At 38.9% G+C, this 22,001-nt stretch overlaps 1 protein-coding gene and 1 long non-coding RNA gene across 6 annotated transcripts in view; one reads left to right on the plus strand and one right to left on the minus strand.

Moving 5' to 3' along the window:
* The first annotated feature begins 1,452 nt into the window (after positions 1-1,452).
* On the plus strand, positions 1,453-15,701 carry LOC144221779 (uncharacterized). Its single transcript, XR_013332177.1, has 4 exons — positions 1,453-1,532; positions 3,924-4,197; positions 7,137-7,445; positions 15,377-15,701. It is a non-coding gene; the product is annotated as an uncharacterized LOC144221779 (long non-coding RNA).
* The window catches only part of ACAD11 (acyl-CoA dehydrogenase family member 11), a 94,084-nt gene continuing 76,283 nt past the window's right edge, over positions 4,201-22,001 (minus strand). For all 5 annotated transcript variants that reach the window (XM_077752286.1, XM_077752289.1, XM_077752287.1 and 2 more), the window contains 5 exons: positions 20,116-20,187; positions 18,267-18,421; positions 7,299-7,415; positions 6,240-6,349; positions 4,201-5,406 (listed from right to left, as the gene is read on the minus strand). In XM_077752286.1, the coding sequence (XP_077608412.1) occupies positions 5,292-5,406; positions 6,240-6,349; positions 7,299-7,415; positions 18,267-18,421; positions 20,116-20,187 (569 nt within the window). In that variant the 3' untranslated portion in view covers positions 4,201-5,291. The remainder of the gene's footprint in view (positions 5,407-6,239; positions 6,350-7,298; positions 7,416-18,266; positions 18,422-20,115; positions 20,188-22,001) is intronic.

Raw genomic sequence — 22,001 nt, forward strand, 5'->3', positions numbered from 1 at the left:
CACCCTCCCTCCCTCTCTCTCTCAAAATAAATAAAAGTAAACTTTAAAAAACAGAAATTTAGATGGGATGATCATGAAAGAAAAACCAAGAATGTCATGCTTTCAGGAAAAGAGCAAGCCTTGAACACGTGGGGTAGGGGAAGAAATTTCTAGGTAAATAGAGAAGCAAGTGCAAAGACCTTGAGGGTAGAGCCTTGGGCGTGAAGATCAAGTTCCTGAGTTGGGCCACTTCCAACTTGGGCTGAAGGCTGCCACTGAGGAGAAGTGGTGGGCAGGACTAGGTGGTCCTGAAGGGTGAAAGGAGGGGGTCAGTGGGGTCAGAGTTCTGTGCATGGGGTTGGAGAGACTGTGGCCTTAATGACTTCTTCCACCTTGTGTAACTTGGTGTGCCATTTCAGAATTTGCTTTCACTCTGGTCACCTTAAGGAATCTGAAGAGAATTTGGAGGAGTAATTAAGCGTCTATTCCAGATACCACCTGTGGCCAGAGGGCTTGCCTCCTTGCCAAAGAGGGAATCTCACACCCTCACTGGAGGTGCTATGCATGCTTTCAAACATGTGACCAGGAGCTAGGGTGTTCTTTGATCCCTAGCCAGGAGAACCTTGTTTCCAATGTACCGTCTAATCCTGGGCAGCACATGGAGATGGGTACTTGAGGCCCACAGCTGTCTGTCTGTCCAAGTGGACTGGGCATATGTACCAAGGGACAGATAGCCTGCTAATAGTGGGGTTTTGATTTTTTTTTCTTCATGCAAATAACCAAAAGTAAAACTAGAGTAGCCTAACTTCCCGGGAGTAGATGGAGAACTTTCCCTCCTCCACAGGGAGGAAGGTTTTGAATGGGAGAAAACCCAGGAAGCTTCTTTTTGCATACTCTTCTCTCATGAGAGAACCCTCTAGTAAGACACAAATATTTCTAACTTAAGAAAAAAATCTGGGACACTGGAGAAACAGCAGAAGGCCAATGAGGCTGATGTGCGGTACGGGGAAAAAATGAAGTCATAGGTAAGTGTGTGGGGGGAAGAGGCATCTGCAGTCTCCATCTTCTCCCATTGAAAAAGTGAAGCATGACTTTTCACCCGGCAGGTGTCAGCCATCAGCCCAGTGGGTGAAAGGGTGGTTGCTGCTAAGGCACAGTCCTGAGAGAGAGGTAGCACTGTGATAATCACCCTTTGTTTGTTCAGGTAGTTTTTGTGAAGATAAGGCAGAGAAAAGTCCATGTTTCATGGAGCTTATCACAACCACACACTTATACTAGAATGTGTGTGGAGTTTCTTCATGATAAACATCTAATGAGAGACACGAAAAAAGAAATAAAAATAATGTGGCAGGATCACAAACCCTAAATGCTCTTTGCCCTGAATTAAGTGAAGGATACTTCCCAGAATCCTGTTTATCTGGAAACTTGGAAATTCTAATGATCACCAACAGTGGTTTTATTTTTCTTAGGAGTCCTGACTTCCCTTTGAAGTGAGAGTTGGTCACAGAGCTCTGGCTGATTAGATTGGATTGGAAAGCAGGAAAACTTAAAAAGTAAGTGTGTACATTCCTTTGGATTGTTAAATACTCATCACCTGTTATTTCATCGCCTGATTTGCCAAAATGCTGTGCACCGCCCACTGCTGGGGCACCGATGTCCTCTCTAGCTACCCGTAACCCATTCTGCGCCTGTGTTCATGGGCTGAAGCTTGAGCTTCTGCTCTGCTCTGTTTGTAGACCTATAAATAAATGTTTTGCCCTCTCACCAATCCAAATCAGGGATCATCCGTGCTCAGTCATTCATCCATCCATACTTTTGAGTACTTACTGGAGGCCAGGCATGGTTCTAGGGACTGAGAGGAACCCCAGTACACAAAATAGGGGAAATAAGTGACTGTAGGAGGGGAAAAGTGGGGCTCACCTGCATGGGAGCAGTCATAAATAAGTAGACACAAAATATGTCAGGTGTTAAGTGCTGCGAGAACAGCAGAGAGGTGAAGTGACAAAGCATGTGCTGCTAATTTAGAGCAAGTAGTCAGGAAGGACCCTTTCCTAAGGTGTCTTTTGAACAGGCATCTGGGAATCTCAGGGTAGGTCTTTTCAGGCAGAAAAAACACTAAGAACCAAGTGTCAGAGGCCTGGCGGGGGTTGTATGTTGGAAGAGCAGGCAGGAGGCCATGGTGGAGGGAGGGAGCCTAAGGGATGAGCTCAAATAGAACCTTGTTGCTCATGACAAGGCTTCCTGTCATGTGGTGATTATGGAGGGCAGCTTCTCATTTCAAACACTGTGGCATGGCAAAGCTGGCTGACTGCCCCTGGGTGCACTGCCACACGGCGACAGCCTGAGGACGTCCTAGAGATGGCTCTGAGCTTCCATGCTTTAACTCACCGTGGCTGAAGCAAAGGCATCCCTCCATCTTTTCATTCTTTGGAGCCTTTCCTGGAGTGACTTGCCTTAGAGATGGTTGTGTACGGAACAGACAAGTGAAAATGGATGAACTAAGTCAATCACCAGTTGAGCCAGTTTTTTTTCAAAGACATGGGAAAAAATTATCACAAAATTCTGGGTACCAGACACGTCCACTTTTTTAAAGGTTTATTTATTTTGAGAGACAGCAAGGGTGCGCGCACATGAGGTGGACAGAAAATCCCTGGGAGGCTCTGCATTGTCAGCACAGAGCCCAACACAGGGCTTGATCTCTTAAACCCTGAGATCATGACCAGAGCCAAAATCAAAAGTCAGATGCTTAACTGACTGAGCCACCCAGGCACCTCAATCCTGAGTTCTTCTAAGTGACAACTTTTAAAACTAGAAATAAGATTCGATAGCTTGGGTTATAAGATTTGACCTACTTCACATGAGGATACCTTATGAAATATCGTGGTTCAGAAATACCCCAAGTGCTTCTACATGGCTTTAGTGATGGTCACAACAACCCCTCAGGAGGCAAGGGTCCTCTAGTTTGAAGTTAATCCCGAGCACAGAAAGAAAAAAAATGAGGTTCAGAGAGATTATGGCTCAAAGGCAAATGTTTAGGAGGCGCCTGTGACACAGAAGAATCAAAGCAGGTCTTTGTTTAATGCTGGCTCCCTACTTCAAGAAGACATTTAAATGTTTGAGATGTGTATGCTAATAAAACAGCTTTAACGTTTTTAGAAATAAAAATACTTTCATTTGAAAATTTAATATTTTACCAATTAATATTCCAGTAGCATCAAAAGGTAACAAGAAACCGGTGAAATTGATTTTAATAACATTTTAATTCAGTCACAGGCGTACCTCACAGATGTGGGCCATCGGTTGCCAGACCACAATAAAGCAAATGTGACAATAAAACAAGTCCAAGGGATTTTCTGGTTTCCCAGGGTCTGTGACACATTTACACTATACTGTACTCTGTTTAATATGCAACGGCATTGTCTAAAAAAAACCAGGATGCACCTTAATTAAAAATACTTGGGGTAGGGGGAGGTGGAACACCTGGGTGGCTCAGTCAGGGAGCATGTGATTCTTGATCTCAGGGATGTGAGTTCAAGCCTAACAATGGATGTGGGGATTACTGAAAAGCAAAATCTTAAAAAAAAAAACCCAAAAACTTTATTGCTAAAAAAATGCTAACCAGCATCTGAGCTTTCACCGAGGTTCAATATTTTTGCTGGAGGAGATTCTTGCCTCTATGTTGGTGGCTGTTAACTGCTCAGGGTGGGGTCTGCTGAAGGTTGGGGTGGCTGGGGCAACTCCTTAAAATAAGACAACACAGTGAAATTTGCTGTATCAATTGACTTTTTCTCATGAACTATTTTTCTGTAGGCTGTGATGCTGTTTGAAAGCATTTACCCATGGAACTTCTTCCAGAATTGGGAGTCAAATCTCTGAAATCCTGCTGCTGCTTTATCAACTAAGTTTATGTGATGTTTTAACTTTTTTCTTTTTGTCATTTCAAGTCTTCCCCAGGAGTAGATTCCATCTCAAGAAACCACTTTCTTTGCTCATCCATAAGAACCAAGTCCTCATCTGTTCAAGTTTTATGATGAGATTGTAGCAATTCAATATAATAATGAAGACATTTGAAATATTGTGAGAACTACCAAAATGTGACAGAGACACATAGTGAGCAAGTGCTATTGGAAAAATGGTGCCGACTGACTTGCTTGACCATGACACTGCCACAAACTTGCAAGTTTAAGAAGTGTAAAAAGTGAAGCACAATAAAACAAGGTATGCTTTCTATCCACATTTTATTATTTCAATATGTAATTGCGACTAAGAAGTATTAATGAGATATTTCACCTTTTTTCATAGTAAGTCTTCAAAATTTGGTATGTAATTTACAGTGAGTGACTCTGTTTCTTAATTTGGAGTCTAAATTTTCATCTAAAATAGTTGCTCCCTGTTTAGATACCCAAAAATTTACATTTGAAAAAGTCAGTTCACACACCCAAGTATGCAGGCATACTCAAAAGTTTTCCAGTAACTAAGAATCAATATTTAATTAAAATGTGAAAGACCTTAAGTTCCTCAGTGCATTAGGCATAATTCAAGTGTTCAAGAATCACACATGGCCAGTGGCCGCTACGTACACATTGGGCAGCACTGATTTAAAGAGCCACAAGAATGTTTGCTTAGGGTGTTGAAGTAACAGAATGGCATTCAGAGCAGATGGTTTTTAATCTCTTCTCAAAACTAAGTAACTTTCTTGTAACCTAAATTATCCACTGTTCTCATCAACATAATTAAAAGTTTTCTTAATTACATTTTCTCATACAAGTATGCTATGTTTTCTGGTAAACTTAAAACTGCATTCAGATTTTATGTATAAATGTTTTCTGTTGAATTCTGAAGAGGCTCATATGAATTCTGAATGCCTCAGTGGGTCGCACAGCTTTCCCCAGGGCAAACACCGCGGTCCTGCCAGGTGCTGACCCAACCCCTGAACCCAGTGTTAAAAAAGACACCAACAGAGCAGTGACTCCTTGGATATTTATCTAAATGGAATTTATCTAAATTCCTGAGAATCCAAAAGTGAAAACATTTTTATGCCTATGCACCTTACTTGATTATCTCTTTACAAGCTGAGTGTTTTAAGAATAAATGCTAACGCTTAGGTGATAGACTGAATGATGGCAGCTATACAATTTAACTTAAACCTGTGCTACCCCTGCAATTATAAAACCCACTGATCGAAACAGATGGTACAATCTTTACTGAAAATGAGTAATTAATCCGGTGCTCAAACTGGTGCAAAACCAGAATGAGGTGCAAGTGTGAGAGGACGAGAAGTCTGTCTGTCTGGAGGGAGACGCCGCCGCCTCCTATATCTTGGACCTCGAGCCTCTGGCCTGGTCCCGCAGCTCCATTGCTGCGATCGTGGACAGGTGGACTTCGTCGGGCCCGTCTGCTAAGCGCAGAGCTCGTGTTTGGGCATACCTGGAGAAACGAAAAGAGCAGGGATGGCAGGAGCTATCAAAGGGAAACGTGGTACTTTAATGTCAGTCACTCTGATTTTAAGCCAACTCTTTATTTTTGAAATCTCACCAAAACCATGATGAGAAAAAGAGCCCAAAGAAAATCAAGGAAAGTAAGCCCACTGGCTTGCAAATGCCATTTAAAGCTTTCACCCTGGGTAGTGGAGTCTTAAATGGCCCAGTGCAATGGGATTAATCTGTCTTGGTTTGCTTTAGGGTTCTAGAAGTTGCTAGAACTAAGAGATATCTCTGGTAAGCCACAGGCAGTGAAGTATAAATATGTACCACTTATAAACATAGTACTATACATTTAGTTCTTCCTTATGGTTAAAAGCTGGTGGGGCACCAGATTCTCCAGTGTGGGAGAGAGGGTGGCAGGGGACTGCGAGGTGACGGGCAATGCAGAGTGTTCCTTGGCTCCCAGCAACCAGAATCTGGACCTGAGATGGTCAGTGGTGTGAGGCGACCCTGAGGAGGCGGCAAACAGACCTAAGGACATACTTACGCCCAGCTCTGGGCTCCCTTCGCCACCTGTGACCCTGTCTGATGCTTCTAGTTTCAGGGTGAACCCCTATGCCATTTCCTCGCTAGTCCACAAACCCCAATGTCTCCAGTGAAATGATCATTGTGATCCTAAGAGCAACCATTTATTGTACCTACATTACCTCATTTAGCCTTGAACTGTATCTTTAGTATCTGTATTTCTTCTTCAGCAATTAGTGTCGAGGCAGCTATAGATTTCTAGTTCCATTCCAAGCCTGTCAGATGATGACGATTACAGTGACATCTACTCACATGTTAGCCAGAGGGTAGTCCTGGGACACACCTGCACCTCCACACACTTGGATGGCCCGGTCAATAATTTTGCAGACAGCCCGAGGGGCAGCCACTTTAATTATTGCAATCTACATAAACAAGATATAAAAAGAATGTTCCTTTCTTAGATGATACACAGTGTGGCAGAATTGTATATAATCTGTATTTTCTTTGTGAAATGAGACAAGGGAACTTTCCCACATTAATTCAGCACTGAGACAAGATCTTTGATGGATGCCAACAAAGAGATCCATTGTAATGCTGCTAATGGCCATATTTTAGCCAATACAGACATTCTGGAACAAGAGATCTTTTCCAAATCCTATTTTATTATTTATAACTTGCCTTGTTTCCAAAAGGATTTAAGGCAGCTGATAAATCACATTTATCACCTTAGGGATCATAAAAAAGAATTCAAGGTTCAGTAGAGCATGCAGCTCTTAATGTCAGGGTTGTGAGTTCAGCCCCATGTTGGGTGTGGAGCCTACTTAAAAAAAAAACAAAACTTAAAAAAAATTCAAGAGCCTTCACTAATCAATTCTCTTTTACCAATTTTATTGGCTTTTAGAATTAAATGACCACGTTCTTACTCCATATAAGCCAGAAACAGAAAGCAGGGAAAGAAAGGAGTCTTATGACGCATTTACCACGCAGCAGCAAAGTGCTATGCCTTCTCTGTCATCCTTGCCCCTCTTGACTAAAACTCTAGGCCAAAGGCAGAAAGATCAGATCTTTGCCCAAGGCCACATGGTAGCAGAAAATGGCATACAGGGTACAATTCCAAGTCTGTGTAGTCTAGCATTTTCCTACTCCCTGTTGCTGCATCTCAAAAATGCTGAACATACTCTGCACCCTGAAAATCATTCCCTAAAACAGGCAAAGGAAAGGAAAACTAGCAAGTGACATACAAGCTTGAAACCAAAATCACATGGAAACTCCAATATTCTGAGTGCCATCCGGGTACCACGAAACCTGAAATGCCCAGTGGGTGAAAGAAACTGAAGAAGCCTTGGCAGATGGTGGTCCGAGGGGCCTCACCTCCTTCCTAGCACCAGCGCTGCCCAGAGTGTCAATGCTGTGGGCGGCTTTCAGGATCAACAAACGTATCTTCTCAATGGCGATGCGGCTTTCAGCAATCCAGTGAGCCACAACCTCCTGCAGTGAGCCAAGGGCAGAAAGGAGTGGGTAAGTTGATGTGCTTGGTAAAATACTCTAGGCCATTGACTGTTCCCAGGCCTTACTCTGTTTTGTTAATGGAAGAGTTGATTCATTTGCTATACACCAGCCAACCACATACTTGTGGAATGCTACAGTTAACATTGTCAGATTTTAGAAAGAAATTTTATTTGCTCAGAAAAATAATTTATTTTGGAGATCTTGATGTCCAAAGTCAAGATGGCTGAACTGAGCAACCAACTTATTGCTAAAACACTTCCTCACTGGCCCTCCTGAACGCTAATCTCATAGTCTCATTGAAACTTGGATAAATGTCTGATGGTGGATCTGCTTATAATCGAGATAATCCCCTGGACAATTTCAGTGTGGGGAAGATGCAACAGTCCTTTGTTGTGTTGTTATTTAGTTACAATGACCTTTACCTTTGGTCAACAGTTCTGTCAACTGTACCACACGTATAGATTGGTGTAACCACAATCAAGATACAGAACAATTCCATCTCCCCTTAAAGCTGATGCCCTTCTTGAGTCCCACCCTCCCCAAACCCTAAACTACTGCAACCATCGATTCTCAGTTATTATAGTTTTGTCTTTTTCAGAATGTCATACAAATGGAATCATGTAGCATGTATTCTTTAGAGACTGGCTACTTTGATTCTGCACAATGCTTTTGAGTGTCACTGACAAAGTTCTGTGTACCAACTGTCCATTCCTTTTTATGAAGGAGTAGTGTTCCATTGCAGGGATGTACCAGTTTGTTTATCCACTCATCTGCTGAAGGATATTTGGTTGGTTTCTAGTTTTTGGTGATTATTAGCAGAGCTTCGGTGATCATGTGCATACAGGTTTTTGTAAGACTATACTCTGCATTATTTCCTTTTATAGTTTATTGTCAAGTTGGTTTCTATATAACACCCAGTGATTATCCCCACAAGTGCCCTCTTCCATGCCTATCACCCCCCTTCCCTTCTCCTCCACCCCCATCAGCCCTCAGTTTTTCAGTATTCAAGAGTCTCTCATAGTTTGCCTCCCTCCCTCTACCCAACTAATTTTTCCCCTTCCCCCTGCCCCATGGACCTCTGTTAAGTTTCTCCTGTTCCACTTATAAGTGAAAACATATGGTATCTGTCCTTTTCTGCCTGACTTATTTCACTTAGCATAACACCCTCCAGTTTCATCCACGTTGCTACAAATGGCCAGATTTCATTCTTTCTCATTGCCATATACTTTGCATTTTTTAAAGCAGATGTAGGGAATGGAATTATTAGATCATCTGGCAAATGCTTATAGGAAGCTGTCAAACAGTTTTCCAGACCAAATGTACCATTTTGCATTCCCACCAGCAGTTTATAATAGTTCCATCTGCTCTCCAAACCATCAGCACTTGGTAATTTTTTTTTTTTTAACATTAGTCATTAACAGGGTGCAGAGCTCTTACGTGGTAATTTAAGTTTGCATTTCCCTATGACTAATACTGTGGATTGACTCTTGATGTGTTTATTTGCCATCTATATTTCTGCTTTGGTGGCATGTCTGTTCATGTCATTTGCCCACTTCTAAAATTGGATTGTTTTCTTACTGCTGTTTAGAAAGTTCTTTATTACAGATACAAGTCAGCTGTCAGAGGGGCAGTGTGCAAATATCTTCTCCCAGCCTGTAGCATTTTCATTCTCTTAATGGTAACTTTCAAGGAACAAATGTGATTAATTTTAATGATGTCCATCCAATTTGTCAATTTTTTCACTTATGGGTTGTGCTTTTGGTGCATGTCTAAGAACATGTTGCCTAATTCCAGGACACAAAGTTGTTGGTGGTGGTGGTTTTTAAGAAAAGTGTTATAGTTTTACCTTGTACATTTAGATCGATGATCTATTTGAAGTTAAATTTTATGTGAGGTGTGAGGTTTCAGACAGGGTTCATTTTTTTTTGCCTATAAATGTTCAACTTTTCCAATACCATTTACTGTAAAGATTAACTTTTCCCCATGAACTACCTTTGCACCTATATAAAAAAATCATTTCACCCATATTTTTATGAGCCTATTTCTGAACTCTGTTCTGTTGCAAAGATCTATGTTGTCTTTCCCCCTGCTAATACCACACTGTCTTGGTTGCTGTAGTTTACAGTAAGTTTTTAGATCAGATAGTGATCTAATTCCTCCAACTTTCTTCTTCTTTTTCACATTGTTTTGGTTAGTTTAGTTTCTTTGCTTTTTGTACAATTTTTAGAACCAGTTGGCTTTATCTACAAAAATGTCCTGCTGGGATTCAGATTAGAATAACATTTAATCTGCAGATCAATTTGAGGAGAGAAGACATCTTTATTATTCGTCTAACAGTCCATGGACACAGTATTTATTTATTTAGGTTTCCTTTGATTTCTTTTATCAATTTTATGATTTTTAGCATTTGGATACTAAACATGTTTTTGTTACATCACGTTTTATGTTTTAAAAATCTATTGTAAATAGTATTTTAAAATTTCAGTTCATTGCTAGTGTATAGACAAAAAATGGATTTTATGTTTTGATCTTAAATCCCATGACTTTGATAAACTCTATTAGTTCTAGGAAGATAGTTTTGTTTGGTAGATTCCTCAGGATTTTCTAATCACTGTTGGTGAACATGGGCAGTTTTACCTCTTTGTTTCCCTTAACTATGTGCTATTTATTTATTTATTTATTTATTTATTTATTTAGTTTTGGACTCCCAGCATCGGCTAGGACTTCCTCTATGATGATAAATACGAGTAGTGAGTGAGAGTAAACATCCTTGCTTTGTTGTTCCCAGTCTTGGGGGAAAAGTATTTAGTCTTCCATCATTAATTTTTTAGATGCTCTGTATTGGGCTGAATAAACTCCTTTCTATTCCTAGTTTCCTGAGAATTTATATCATGAATACATGCTGAATTTTGTCAAGTGCTTTTCTGGATCAATTGACATGATCATGTGCTTTTTCTTTATCAGGCTAATATGGCAGATAACAATAATTATTTTTTGAATATGAATCAGCCTTGCACTGCTGAGATAAACCTTACTTGGCTGTGGTATGCTATTCTTTTCATATATTGCTGGACTCTGTTTCCTAGTAGGTGTTTGTTTGCATCTCTCTTGGTCTAGTTTGTTCTTACCGGTTTTTGGATTAGGGCAATTCTGGCCCCAAAATGAGTTGGAAAGTGTCCTCTATTTCTACTTTGTGGAAAAGACTGCAGAGAATTGGTGTTATTTTTCTTGAACTGTTTAGTAGCATTTACCAGTGATACTGTGTGGGCCTGATGATTTCTTATTTCAGGAGATTTTAAACTATGAATCCAACTATTTTACTAGTTGTAGAATACCCTGGTTACCTACTTCATCTTCAGTGAGTTTTGGTAGTTTATGGCTTTTGAGGACTCAGTCAAGTTGTTTAATTTATGAGCTCTGCACACATGCCTGAGTGTGTGGGTACACTCAGAAACACCAAAGATAAAATGGAATTCTAAAAATGTTAATCTAAAGGAATGCAGGAAATGAAAACAGAACAAACACAAAACAAAAAAGTGATGGCAGACTTAAGACAAAGACTGATAGACTGGATTTAAAAACACGACCCACCTAAGGGCCATCTAGAAGAAATTCACTTCAAAAATAATGATATAAGCAACTGAAAGTAAAAACAAAAAGAATAAAAAATACACAGTATAGAAACATTAATCCAATTAAAGCAGAAACAGCTATATTAATATCAGATAAAGCAGACTTCTCAGCAAAGAGAATCACCAAAGATATAGATGGTCATTATAGAATGAAAAAGGGCAAATGCATCAAGAAGAAATAGCCCTCCTAAATGTATATGCATCAAACACTGGAGCTGCTAAATAGGTATACATAAAACAAAAAGTGATAGAAACCAAAGGAACAGTAAACCAATCCGCAGTCCTTGTTGGGGAGACTTGAACACCCCTCTCTCAACTACTGACAGGACAACTAGACAGAAAATCAGCAGGATATACAGCAATTCAACAATACCATCAAGCAACAGGATCTAATAGACACCTACAATTTTTTTTTTAATGTTTATTAATTTTTGAGAGATGGGCAGAGAGAGAGGGAGACACAGAATCAGAAGCAGGCTCCAGGCCCTGAGCTGTCAGCACAGAGCCTGACGTGGGGCTCAAACTCAGACTGTGAGATCATGACCTGAGCCAAAGTAAGCAACTGGGCCACCCAGGTGCCCCTGGATGTAACAGACATTTATAGAACATTCCACCCAACAACAGAATACACATTCTTTGCAAGTGTCCTGAAACATATAGTAAGATAAACCATATCCTGAGCCATAAAACAAATCTCAACAAATTTGAAAGAAACGGAATAATACAGACTTTGTTTTATAAACACATGGGATCAAACTAGAAATTAAGAACAGAGGAAGAGGAAAATCTCCAAACACTTGGAAACTAAATAACATTCCTTTAAACAAACAATTCATGTGTTAAAGAAGAGTCTCAAAGGAAACTGAAAAATACACTGAGCTGAATTAACATGAAAACACAATATACACAATCTGTGGGACATAGGTAAAGCACCACTGAGAGGGAAATTTATAGCACTAAAAACATACATTAGAAAAGAGGAAGAGTCTCAAATTATTTAATCCATGCTATGGCCTCAAGAACCAAAATAAATCTAAAAGAGCAAAAGAAAGTATATAATAAAGAGCAGAAATCAATAGAATTGAAAAGAGAAAATCAAAACAAAGATCCTGTTAATGTTAACCCCTAATATAACAATGATCTTATTGTATAGTTTTATATAGTAATAATATATTTTATATTCTTTGAAAAGATCATTAAGAGCAACAGACCTCTAACAAGACTGACAAAGGACAAAGTAAGCACAAATTACCAATGTCAGGAATGAAACGGATATGTCACACAAAGACCCTCTCTCAAGAACAAACGTGACAGCTTTAGATAAAATAGACCACGTCTTCAAAAAACACAACCACCCACAATTCATTCAATATAAAATAGGTAGCTGAGTAGCCCTATAACTATTAGGGAAATCAATCTTTAAAAAAAGCTACCTCCCAACCCTAAAGCCCCAGGCCCAATGGTTTTATTAGAGAACTCTACCAAATGTTTAAAGATGAATTAACACCAATCTAGACAATATCTTCCAGAAAGTAAAAGAGATGGGAACACTTCCCACATCATTTTATAAAGACGGTATTATCCTAAGATTGAAATCAGATAGACAGTACCAAAAAAAAACAACAAAACAAAAACAAAACCCAAAACTACTGACCAATATCCCTCATGAATCCACAGTCAAAAATCCTTAATAAGACATTAGCAAGTAGGGTGCCTGGGTGGCTCAGCTGGTTAAGCGTCCGACTTCAGCTCAGGTCATGATCTCATGGTTCATGAGTTCGAGCCCCACATCAGGCTCTGTGCTGACAGCTAGCTCAGAGCCTGGAGACTGCTTCAGATTTTGGGTCTCCCTCTCTCTCTCATCTTCCCCTGTGCATGCTGTCTCTCTCTCTCTCTCAAAAATAAACAAAACATTAAAAAATTAGCAAGTAGAATTCAGCAATATATAAAAAAAGAATGATATACTATGACAAAAGTTGGGATTATTTCAAGGATGCAAAACTGGTTCAGTATTTGAAAATCTATTAATGCACTCTACCATCTTAAAAAGGCTAAAGAAAAATCACATGATCATATAAATCAGTACAGAAAAATAATTTCACAGAAAAAGAATTTCACAAAATTCCATTCATTCATGATAAAAAATAAAAATTCTCAGAAAACTAATTACAGAGGGGGAATAGCTAACATTATTCCTTAGTGTTCCCCTAAGATTGAGAACAAGGCAAGGATATCCACTGTCTCCTTTCTTATTCAATACAGTGTTAGAGGTTCTAGCCAGTGAAATGAAGCAAGAAAAGGATATATACGTATCTGAAAGGAAGAAGTAAAACTTTCTCTTACTTGCAGAGGACACCATGGTCTATAAAGAAACAAAAAGTCCACCCATCCAATCTACAGAACTAATAAGTGAGTTCAGAAAGATCACTGAATTTTAAGATAAACGTAAAAATCAATTATATCTATATCTACCATTAATGAACACATGGACAACAAAACTAAAAACACAATATCATTTACAATCTCTCAAAAAAACTAAAATACTTACATATAAATACAACGAAACGTATAGGATTTGTATGCTAAAAGCTACACATAGATGATAGCAAAAATCAAAGAAAAGCTAAATAAAGTGGAGAGACATACCATGTTCACAGATTAGGAAACACAACATGATAAAGATGTCAGTTCTTCCTAAACTGATATAGAGGTTTAACACAATTCCTATCAAAATCTCAGGAGGATTTTTTTGAAGCGATACAAGATTATTCTAAGTTTATATGGAAATGCAAAGGAACTAGAAGAGCTGAAATAATTCTGAGAGAGAATAAAGATAAATTAGCCATCCTGATTTTAAAATTAATTATGTAACTATAGTAATCAAGACTGGTATTGGCAGAAGGGTAGATATAGATAAAAGAAGAGACCAGGGAACCCAGAAATAGACCCACACAAAAAATTCTCTAATTTTAATTTTTTAAATTTTTTTTTTTTTTTTTTTTTTTTTTTTCGGTNAGGCGCCCCAAAAAATTCTCTAATTTTAGACAGTGGTGTGAAAACCATTCAGTTAAGGAAGGACAGCCTTTTCAACAAATGGTGCTGAGCACATGGACATCCAGAGGCAAAGAAATAAACCTTGACCTAATTCTAATATACCTTATACAAAAATGAACTCAACATAGATTGCAGACTCATAGAGAAAAATGACAGAAGAAAATAAAATCTTCAGGATCTAGCGCTAGGCAAAGTGTTCCTAGACTTGAGACTAAAAACACGATCCATAAAAGGAAAACTGACAAATAAGAGCTTATCAAAATGAGACAATTTTGGCCTGTGAAAGACCCTGTTAGGGGGATGAAAAGAAAAATAAGCTACAGAAATGGAGAAAATATTTGCAAGTCAATATTTGGTGACAGAATTATCTACAAAATATGAAGAACTCTCCAAATTCAACAATTAAAAAACAAAATACACACAAAATCCAGGAAGAACATGAGCATAAGATGTGAACCACAGAGGATATAAGATGGCAAATAAGCACATGAAAGATGTTCAAACATGACTACCCATTACGAAAATATAAATTAAAACCACAATGAGATATTACTATAACCCTATTGGATGGCTAAAAGAAAATTACAAACAAACAAAACAATGACAACACCATATGCTGGTGGGGATGTGGAGACTGGATCATCCCTACACAGAAGGTGAAAATCAAAAACAGAATAGCCACTCTGTAAAAGAGTTTGGTGGTTTCTTTGAAAACTAAACACCTACTACCACATGACCCAGCATTCTTGAGCATTGATCCCAGAGAAAGAAAAGACTTATGTTCACACAAACACCTGTACATGAATGTTTATAGCTGGTTTACTTGTATCAGCCACAGATGGGAAACAATCCAGATATCCCTCGTCAGGTAAACAGTTAAACTGCGATAGTCCAGACCAAAAAATACTACCCAGCCATAAAAAGGAACCAACTATTGATACACATAACCTGGATGAACATCCAAATTATGAAAAGTGGAAAAAAACAGCCCCAAAAGTTTACATACTGTGTGATTCCATTCTTGAAATGACAGAATTATAAAAATGGAGAATAGATTAAAGGTTGTCAGGGCTCAATGAGGAGGTGAGGATGAGAATGAGGAAGTGGGTATGGCCATGAAAGGACAACATGAGGGATCCTTATGGCAATGGAAATGTTTTTTGTTTTTTTTTTTTAAGTTACTTATTTAGAGTGGGGATGAGCACTGGGTGTTATATGGAAACTAACTTGACAACTATTTTTTTTTTTTTAAAGTTATTTATTTAGAGAGAGAGCATGCACAGGAGAGCAGAGAATCCCAAAGAGGATCCACACTGTCAGCACAGACCTTGAATCAGGGCTCAGACTCATGAACTGTGAGATCATGACCTAAGCCAAAATTAAGAGTTGGATGCTCAACTGATTATGCCACCCAGGCACCTTTCTGATGAAAATGTTCTAGATCTGGACTAGATCAATGACAACATCCTGGTTCTGATTTTGTACTCTAGTTTGGCAAGATGTTACCATTGGGGGAAACTTAGGAAAGAGCATAAGGGATCTCTCTGTGTTATTTCTTACATCTGCATGTGAATCTACAATGAACTCAAAATAAAAATTTTAATTAAAAAAAGTTGGTACTTGTTTCTTAATTGTCTTTGTAAGTTTTCTCCATTGGTAAGAACTTAGAAGAGAGGTGGGGAGGTAGAATAGGGAAACCAAACCTTATCATCAATCCCACAAGCAAACATTCAGTACTGAAAGCAAACACTGAATACAATGAAGCAAACATTCAGAATTCAGTACTGAAGCTCAGGAGACAGTAACAAATGCTTCTGGTTGGCTGTATGGGTTGGGTTTGTTTCTTTGCAGTCCGAGTCCTAGATCTGCTGTTTACAGTGGAGAACAATATTGGTCAAGTTTGACCAGCAGCCAGTTACAGTACTATTATTTGAGCCACGTTAACCTTCCACAGTCATTTTTTTACTTGGTTATGTTTGCTCTAGTACATTTCTTCAACAGTGGATATTTAAGCAGTTTTCCTACAGCGGAGATGTTCAGTAGGATAGCTGCTGCTCACCACATGTAGCTCCGAGCATTTGAAATATGCCTAGTCTGAATTGAGATGTGTCGTAAATGTGAAATCTACACCCAATTTTTAAAAAAGACTATTTTTTTTAAAAATGTAAAATACCTTATTAATATTTTCATATTGATTTCATGTTGAAGTAACATTTTGGATATACTGAATCAAGTAAGATACATTTAAAAAATCAGTTTCATCTCTTTTTACTGTTAAAAAAGGTAGTTAATAGAAAATTTTAAATTACATTTGTGGGTCACAGTGTATTTCTATCGGATGACTCTAGAGGATGAATCTAGGCTCTGAATAAACAAGCCCCACTGGTGAGTATATTTTTGACGGCTGTAAAGCTGGGTGATTATAACTTCATGAAGAGACCACAAATACATTTATTTCTTAGCATTGGAATAAAGGAAAGTGTGCTCTGCCGGGTGTCTACAGACCCTGGATTTACTGAAAAGCATTAGGTGGGTAGAAACTGAGTGCTATAAGGGAGTTGCCAGATTTATTTACTAAGACAGAATTTTGATACAGAATTTTTTGCTTCAGTGCCTGGAATAATTTAGAAGGCAGCTGGAAAGAGTTTCCAAATTCAGGGAAATGGAATGTTACTTTCACAAATTTAAAAAAAATCTGGCTCAGATTTTTGTTTATGACATGCCTCCACATCACTTGCTTCTGCCAGATTATTTTCTTTGTGCCAAGAGCAAGTTTCCAGTGAAGGGAGGCATAGTTTTGAAAAGCTCAGGCTTGTTCTGCTTGATACATTAACTTCAAAAAGCAGAAGGCAAATCTCCGTCTCATGCAGTGCTAAAAACATTTCTCATGAAACTCAGGCAGAGTGCCTCTACGTGTTTAAGATATGTGGCAACCCCTCTGTGTCCTTCCTGCCCAGGGTTGGGGTGGCAATCTTGAAAAGAGAAAAGTGTAGCAAGTGATATTGATGCCATGAGCAACTCTTTACCTCATACACAGAGCAGCACCCAAAAGGCCAAACCTTCTTCTGTGGGACAGGGGTCCCACACTGTCCATCCAACAGCTGAACCCTTGCCTTTGCCGTATACTAAAGGGGTTCCCCACAGATTACACCCAAGTGTGCAGTAAAAGATAGGCTGTATTTTCCCAGAAGATCCATGTTACAACTAAATCACAGATATGCCAAATAATATCACAAAGCAAACATAGCCTATAGAAATTTAAAGTAAAAAATAAACTACAAAATTTTTTAAAATGCTCACTTGACAAGGGGACCAATGTACTAAAACACGTGTCCAGCAAACACAGGTACAATTTTACCACCCCAAGTTTGAAATAACTCTAACCTGTTAGCAATCCTAAGTACTGAATATGTGGAAAACAATTTTTCTTGCCTTGTAAAAGTTAGAAGGGCTTTTGATAGATGATTTGAATATCCCACTTCTCTTAGAAAGTTTTCCAAGGAAGTCAGAATGACAGCTTCTTTTCCCTCTTGATATTTCTCTGATTATATTGCTCACATGTAACTATATTGTTTACTCTGCTTTGTAAACAATAGACTCAGTAGTACATAATTTATAGTTGGGAATTCAGAAAATCATGAACATTCCACCAAATATTGGTCCCATTTCTACTTGCAGTTTTCCAGTGACCAGGAACTCACTTCCTCCAGAAGCAGTCCATTCCATTTTTAGATGTCTCTCCTTTTACTGAGTTTTAGGTTATTTTCCTGTATTTCCTCACTTACTAATTCCCTCCAAAAAGCCAAAGAACAAGGCCAATCCTCCTCCTTTATGACAGCCTTCTACATCACACATCTACAGAGAGTGCTAATGTACCAGGTTCTTTGGAAAACAAGAGTCTGAGAAAGTTGAAGGGACTGTCCACACTGTTTGCGCTGAGGTATTGAAACACTTTAGGAATTATTTCACCCTTCACAAAGCTAAAGATCTCTCATCAGACTACATTTAAGTACAGACATAAATACACTTTGTGGGGAAAAACCATCTTATTTATGTGGAGATCTATGACTAAGTAATGCTATTTTGTTTCAAGGGCACTGAGCACAGCGGGCTACAATAAATTCAAAGAAGTCATCATCCTTACGTGTGAAAACAGTTTCTTCTTAAAGGCCACCCTTTGTGTTGCCCGTTCACACATGATCTGCAAAGCGCGTTCTGCCAGCCCTACCGTTCTCATACAGTGGTGGATTCTGCCCGGTCCAAGGCGGCCTTGGGCGATCTCAAATCCCCTACCTTCACCTATAAGAAAGAAAGGAAACCATGAAAGTGGCCACAGCCCATTTACTTTGTTATTTACATAAATGTTGAGAAAATGATGAACTGCCCTCAATGAAAATGGCATTCTGATAGGAAAAAAGTCAGTTCTGTAATAATGTTCATTATTTATGGAAATTTGGGGGGGTAGGGGGGTACTAGGAAAATCTGTTTTTAATTTAAATCCAAGTTAGTTAACATATAGTGTACTATTGGTTTCAGTAGAATTTAGTGGTTCATCAATTAGATTTAACACCCAGTGCTCATCCCAGCAAGTGCCCTCCTTAATGACCATCACCCATTTAGCCCATCCCGCCTCCCAACACCCCTCCTGCAACCCTCAGTTTGTTCTCTGTATTTAAGAGTCTCTTATGACTTGCTTCCCTTTTTTTTTTTTTTTTATTATTCCTTCCCTTCCCCTATGTTCATTTGTTGTGTTTCTTAAATTCCACATGAGTGAAATGATATGATAGTTGTCTTTCTCTGACTTATTTCATTAGAAGCATAATACACTTCTAGTTCCACCCACGCCGTTGCAAATGACAAGATTTCATTCTTTCTGATCGCTGAGTAATACTCCGTTGTATATAAGTACCACATCTTCTTTATCTATTCGTCAGTCAATGGACATTTGGGCTTTTTCCATATTTTGGCTTTTGTTGATAATGCTGCTGTAAACATTTGGGTTCATGTGCCCCTCTGGTTTCTGTTTTTAAAACCATCATTAAACATTTCAATTCAATTCAAGAACGATCTCCTGAGTACCAACTATGCATATGCTGTTTTATACATGCTGTAGTGGTTACAAAGGTAAATAAGACACAGTCTGTACACCAGGAGTTCAGACTAGACGCGGGGCAAGGATGCTAGGGCTACGGGATACGAAGAACAAAGAAAGGCAAAGGAGAGAGAGACTGCATCCTCAGGGCCTGGCAGGCCACAGGGGTTTATTGAGTGGATGGGGTGAAAAACACAAAATCCTTTCTGAAAGAGGTGCCACTTAAGATGTTCTCTGAAGGTTGGGTAGGGTTCCAATAACCAAGAGGATGAAGTCACTCCAGGCACTCAGTATGCAAAGTTATTTATGCTTCTAATGTGTTTATGTGTAAGACTTAAATTCAGAAAGTACTGAGGTTTTCTTAAGTAGAGGCCTGAAGATCACATTTTAGGAAAAAGTACATTGCTCTAAATTGTGTATTTTTCATATTTAGCTATGTTTTCAATTGATGTGATATATAAAACCACATCAGACACTTAAATAAAACATTATTCCATGTAAGAAAATCCATCAGATGGAAAAATGTTCTCTTACAAATGGGATAAGAGGGAAAGATACCTAAGAGGGAAAAATACCGAAATTAAGGTAGACTTTGTATTTTTTCCAGATTAGGCCTGAAAATATTATTTTTTATATATTTTTTAATGTTTATTCATTTTTGAGAGAGAGAGAGAGCACGCAAGCAGAAGAGGGGCAGATAGAGGAAGACATAGAATCTGAAGCAGGCTCCAGGCTCTGAGCTGTCAGCACAGAGCCGGATGCGGGGCTTGAACTCACAAGCTGTGAGATCATGACCTTAGCCAAAGTCGGACGCTTAGCCAACTGAGCCACCCAGGCGCCCCCAGGCCTGAAAATATTTAGTACATGGTACTAGAGAATCATTTTTCCAAAGTTATCTCACCTACTATTAAATTGGTAGCAGGAACTCGTACTTGATTAAAATGGATCTCAAAATGTCCTCCATGGAAATTATCTATAAAATAGAAAATATAATTTTGAAGATCAAAAATACTCATTTATAATAATTACTTAAAAGAAATTGGACTTAAAAGCCTCATACGTCACAGACACTCCTAGGCAGATCTTGAGCAGTGAACACCCAGCTCCCTGTAACCCAAAAAACTCATCAACTATTCCAGTTAGAAGAGATTTTAGAAATCATTTGATCCAGAGGTTTCCAAACTCATTCTCTGAAGATGTAGAATTACTGATAGGGAAGACATCTTCACAGATCCAATCAGATTATTATTATCTTATTATTGCTTCTTTGAAATTTTTTATATATAGACTTCCACAGAAAATTATGCTTGGGAAAAGAAAAGCTTCCAATAGTGCAAAAATTTTAAGTGAGTAATGTAATTCAAGTTTCTTATTTTATCATTGTGTAAATCAATGCCTAGAGATGCAGAGAGCCTGCTTGATGGGACAGAGCAGGCTCAGCAGAGAGTGGGCCGTGAGGTATGTCTTCTCCCAGTCCAGGGTTCTTCACTACGTGTTTGCCTCTGGGAAATCCTGGCATTTGACAGGGACGGGGAACACATTCACATTTTGTCTTTACGTCACACTGCCTACCCTTCCTTATGCCCTCCCCAACCCCCCCGTTCTGGAGATAATCTCACACTAACTCCACACCCTTTTCCTGTCAGAATAGACATTAATAATCAACCTTCTCCACACTGTTTCTTTTGGCCTTGGGCATGGGGAGTTGGAGAGGTGCTGGTAAATTAGTCTCACTGCAAATTCAAACATAGGCCCTGAAGTGGAGGTTATTTCCAGGCAACCTAAATTATAAATTCAATTTGGGGGTCTTCAGGCTATTGCTCTGCAATCCAACAAATTCCCATGCACAACTTGCTCCAGTGAATTTGTTCACCATCTTGTAAACGACACTTAATCTGTGGGTGAATCCTATGGAAGGTGATGACAAACGTTCTCTAAAACTCCAAGTCTTATATCTGCTACTTGAACATTTTTATTAGCCATATTCAACAATAAAGCAAGCCAGGGTCACCACAGAACCTAAGGTTCAATAAAATTTTCTTTTTTTTTTTTTTTTTNCACCCAGGTGCCCCTCAATAAACTTTTCCACAGCATTTCTTACCTAATAACTTGCTCTAATAAACTTATTTACATGTTTGTACTTATTGCCTGTCCTTTCCTATCATGTAAGCTCTGTGAGGGCAGAGGTCCTAGCCTGTTGTGCTCACTAATGTATTCTAAGCACCTAGAACAGTGGTCAGCCCTCAAAAAATACTTGCTGAGTGAATGGCCTGAGCAGCAAGGCAACAGTGAACATGAGCATGAGCTGAGTGGCCAGAAACAAAAGTATCCTTGCTTCGTAGAAATTCCACCCAAGCACAGAAGAATGGAAAAGTTTTGCATTCAAATCAATCAAAAGTCATTGCTTTTTTTTTTTAAGGTAGATTTTTAAAAAAATGTTTATTTTGTGAGAGAGAGAGAGAGAGGAGACAGGGAATCCTAAGCAGGCTCTGCGCTGCCAGGACTTGAACCCACAAATTGTGAGATCATGACCTGAGATGAAAGCAAGAGTCGGACGCTTATCTGACTGAGCCACCCCAAATTCATTGCTTATTAATAGCTCTTGTAGTTGGATTGGTTAAGAAAGCTAAACTTGAAGGCAAACATGAATTTCATTGTGGATTACATAGATTTAACTTTTCTAAGTCTATTTCATCAATCCATTCTGCTGGACGATGGAGAGATGACTGGCAGCCAGACTTACTGTTCCTTGAATCCAATCTACCCTTTCCCAAAAGTAAACAAAGT

The sequence above is a fragment of the Crocuta crocuta genome, unplaced genomic scaffold (genome assembly GCF_008692635.1).
Source record: "Crocuta crocuta isolate KB4526 unplaced genomic scaffold, BGI_CrCroc_1.0 scaffold580, whole genome shotgun sequence".
Lineage (NCBI taxonomy): Eukaryota > Metazoa > Chordata > Mammalia > Carnivora > Hyaenidae > Crocuta > Crocuta crocuta.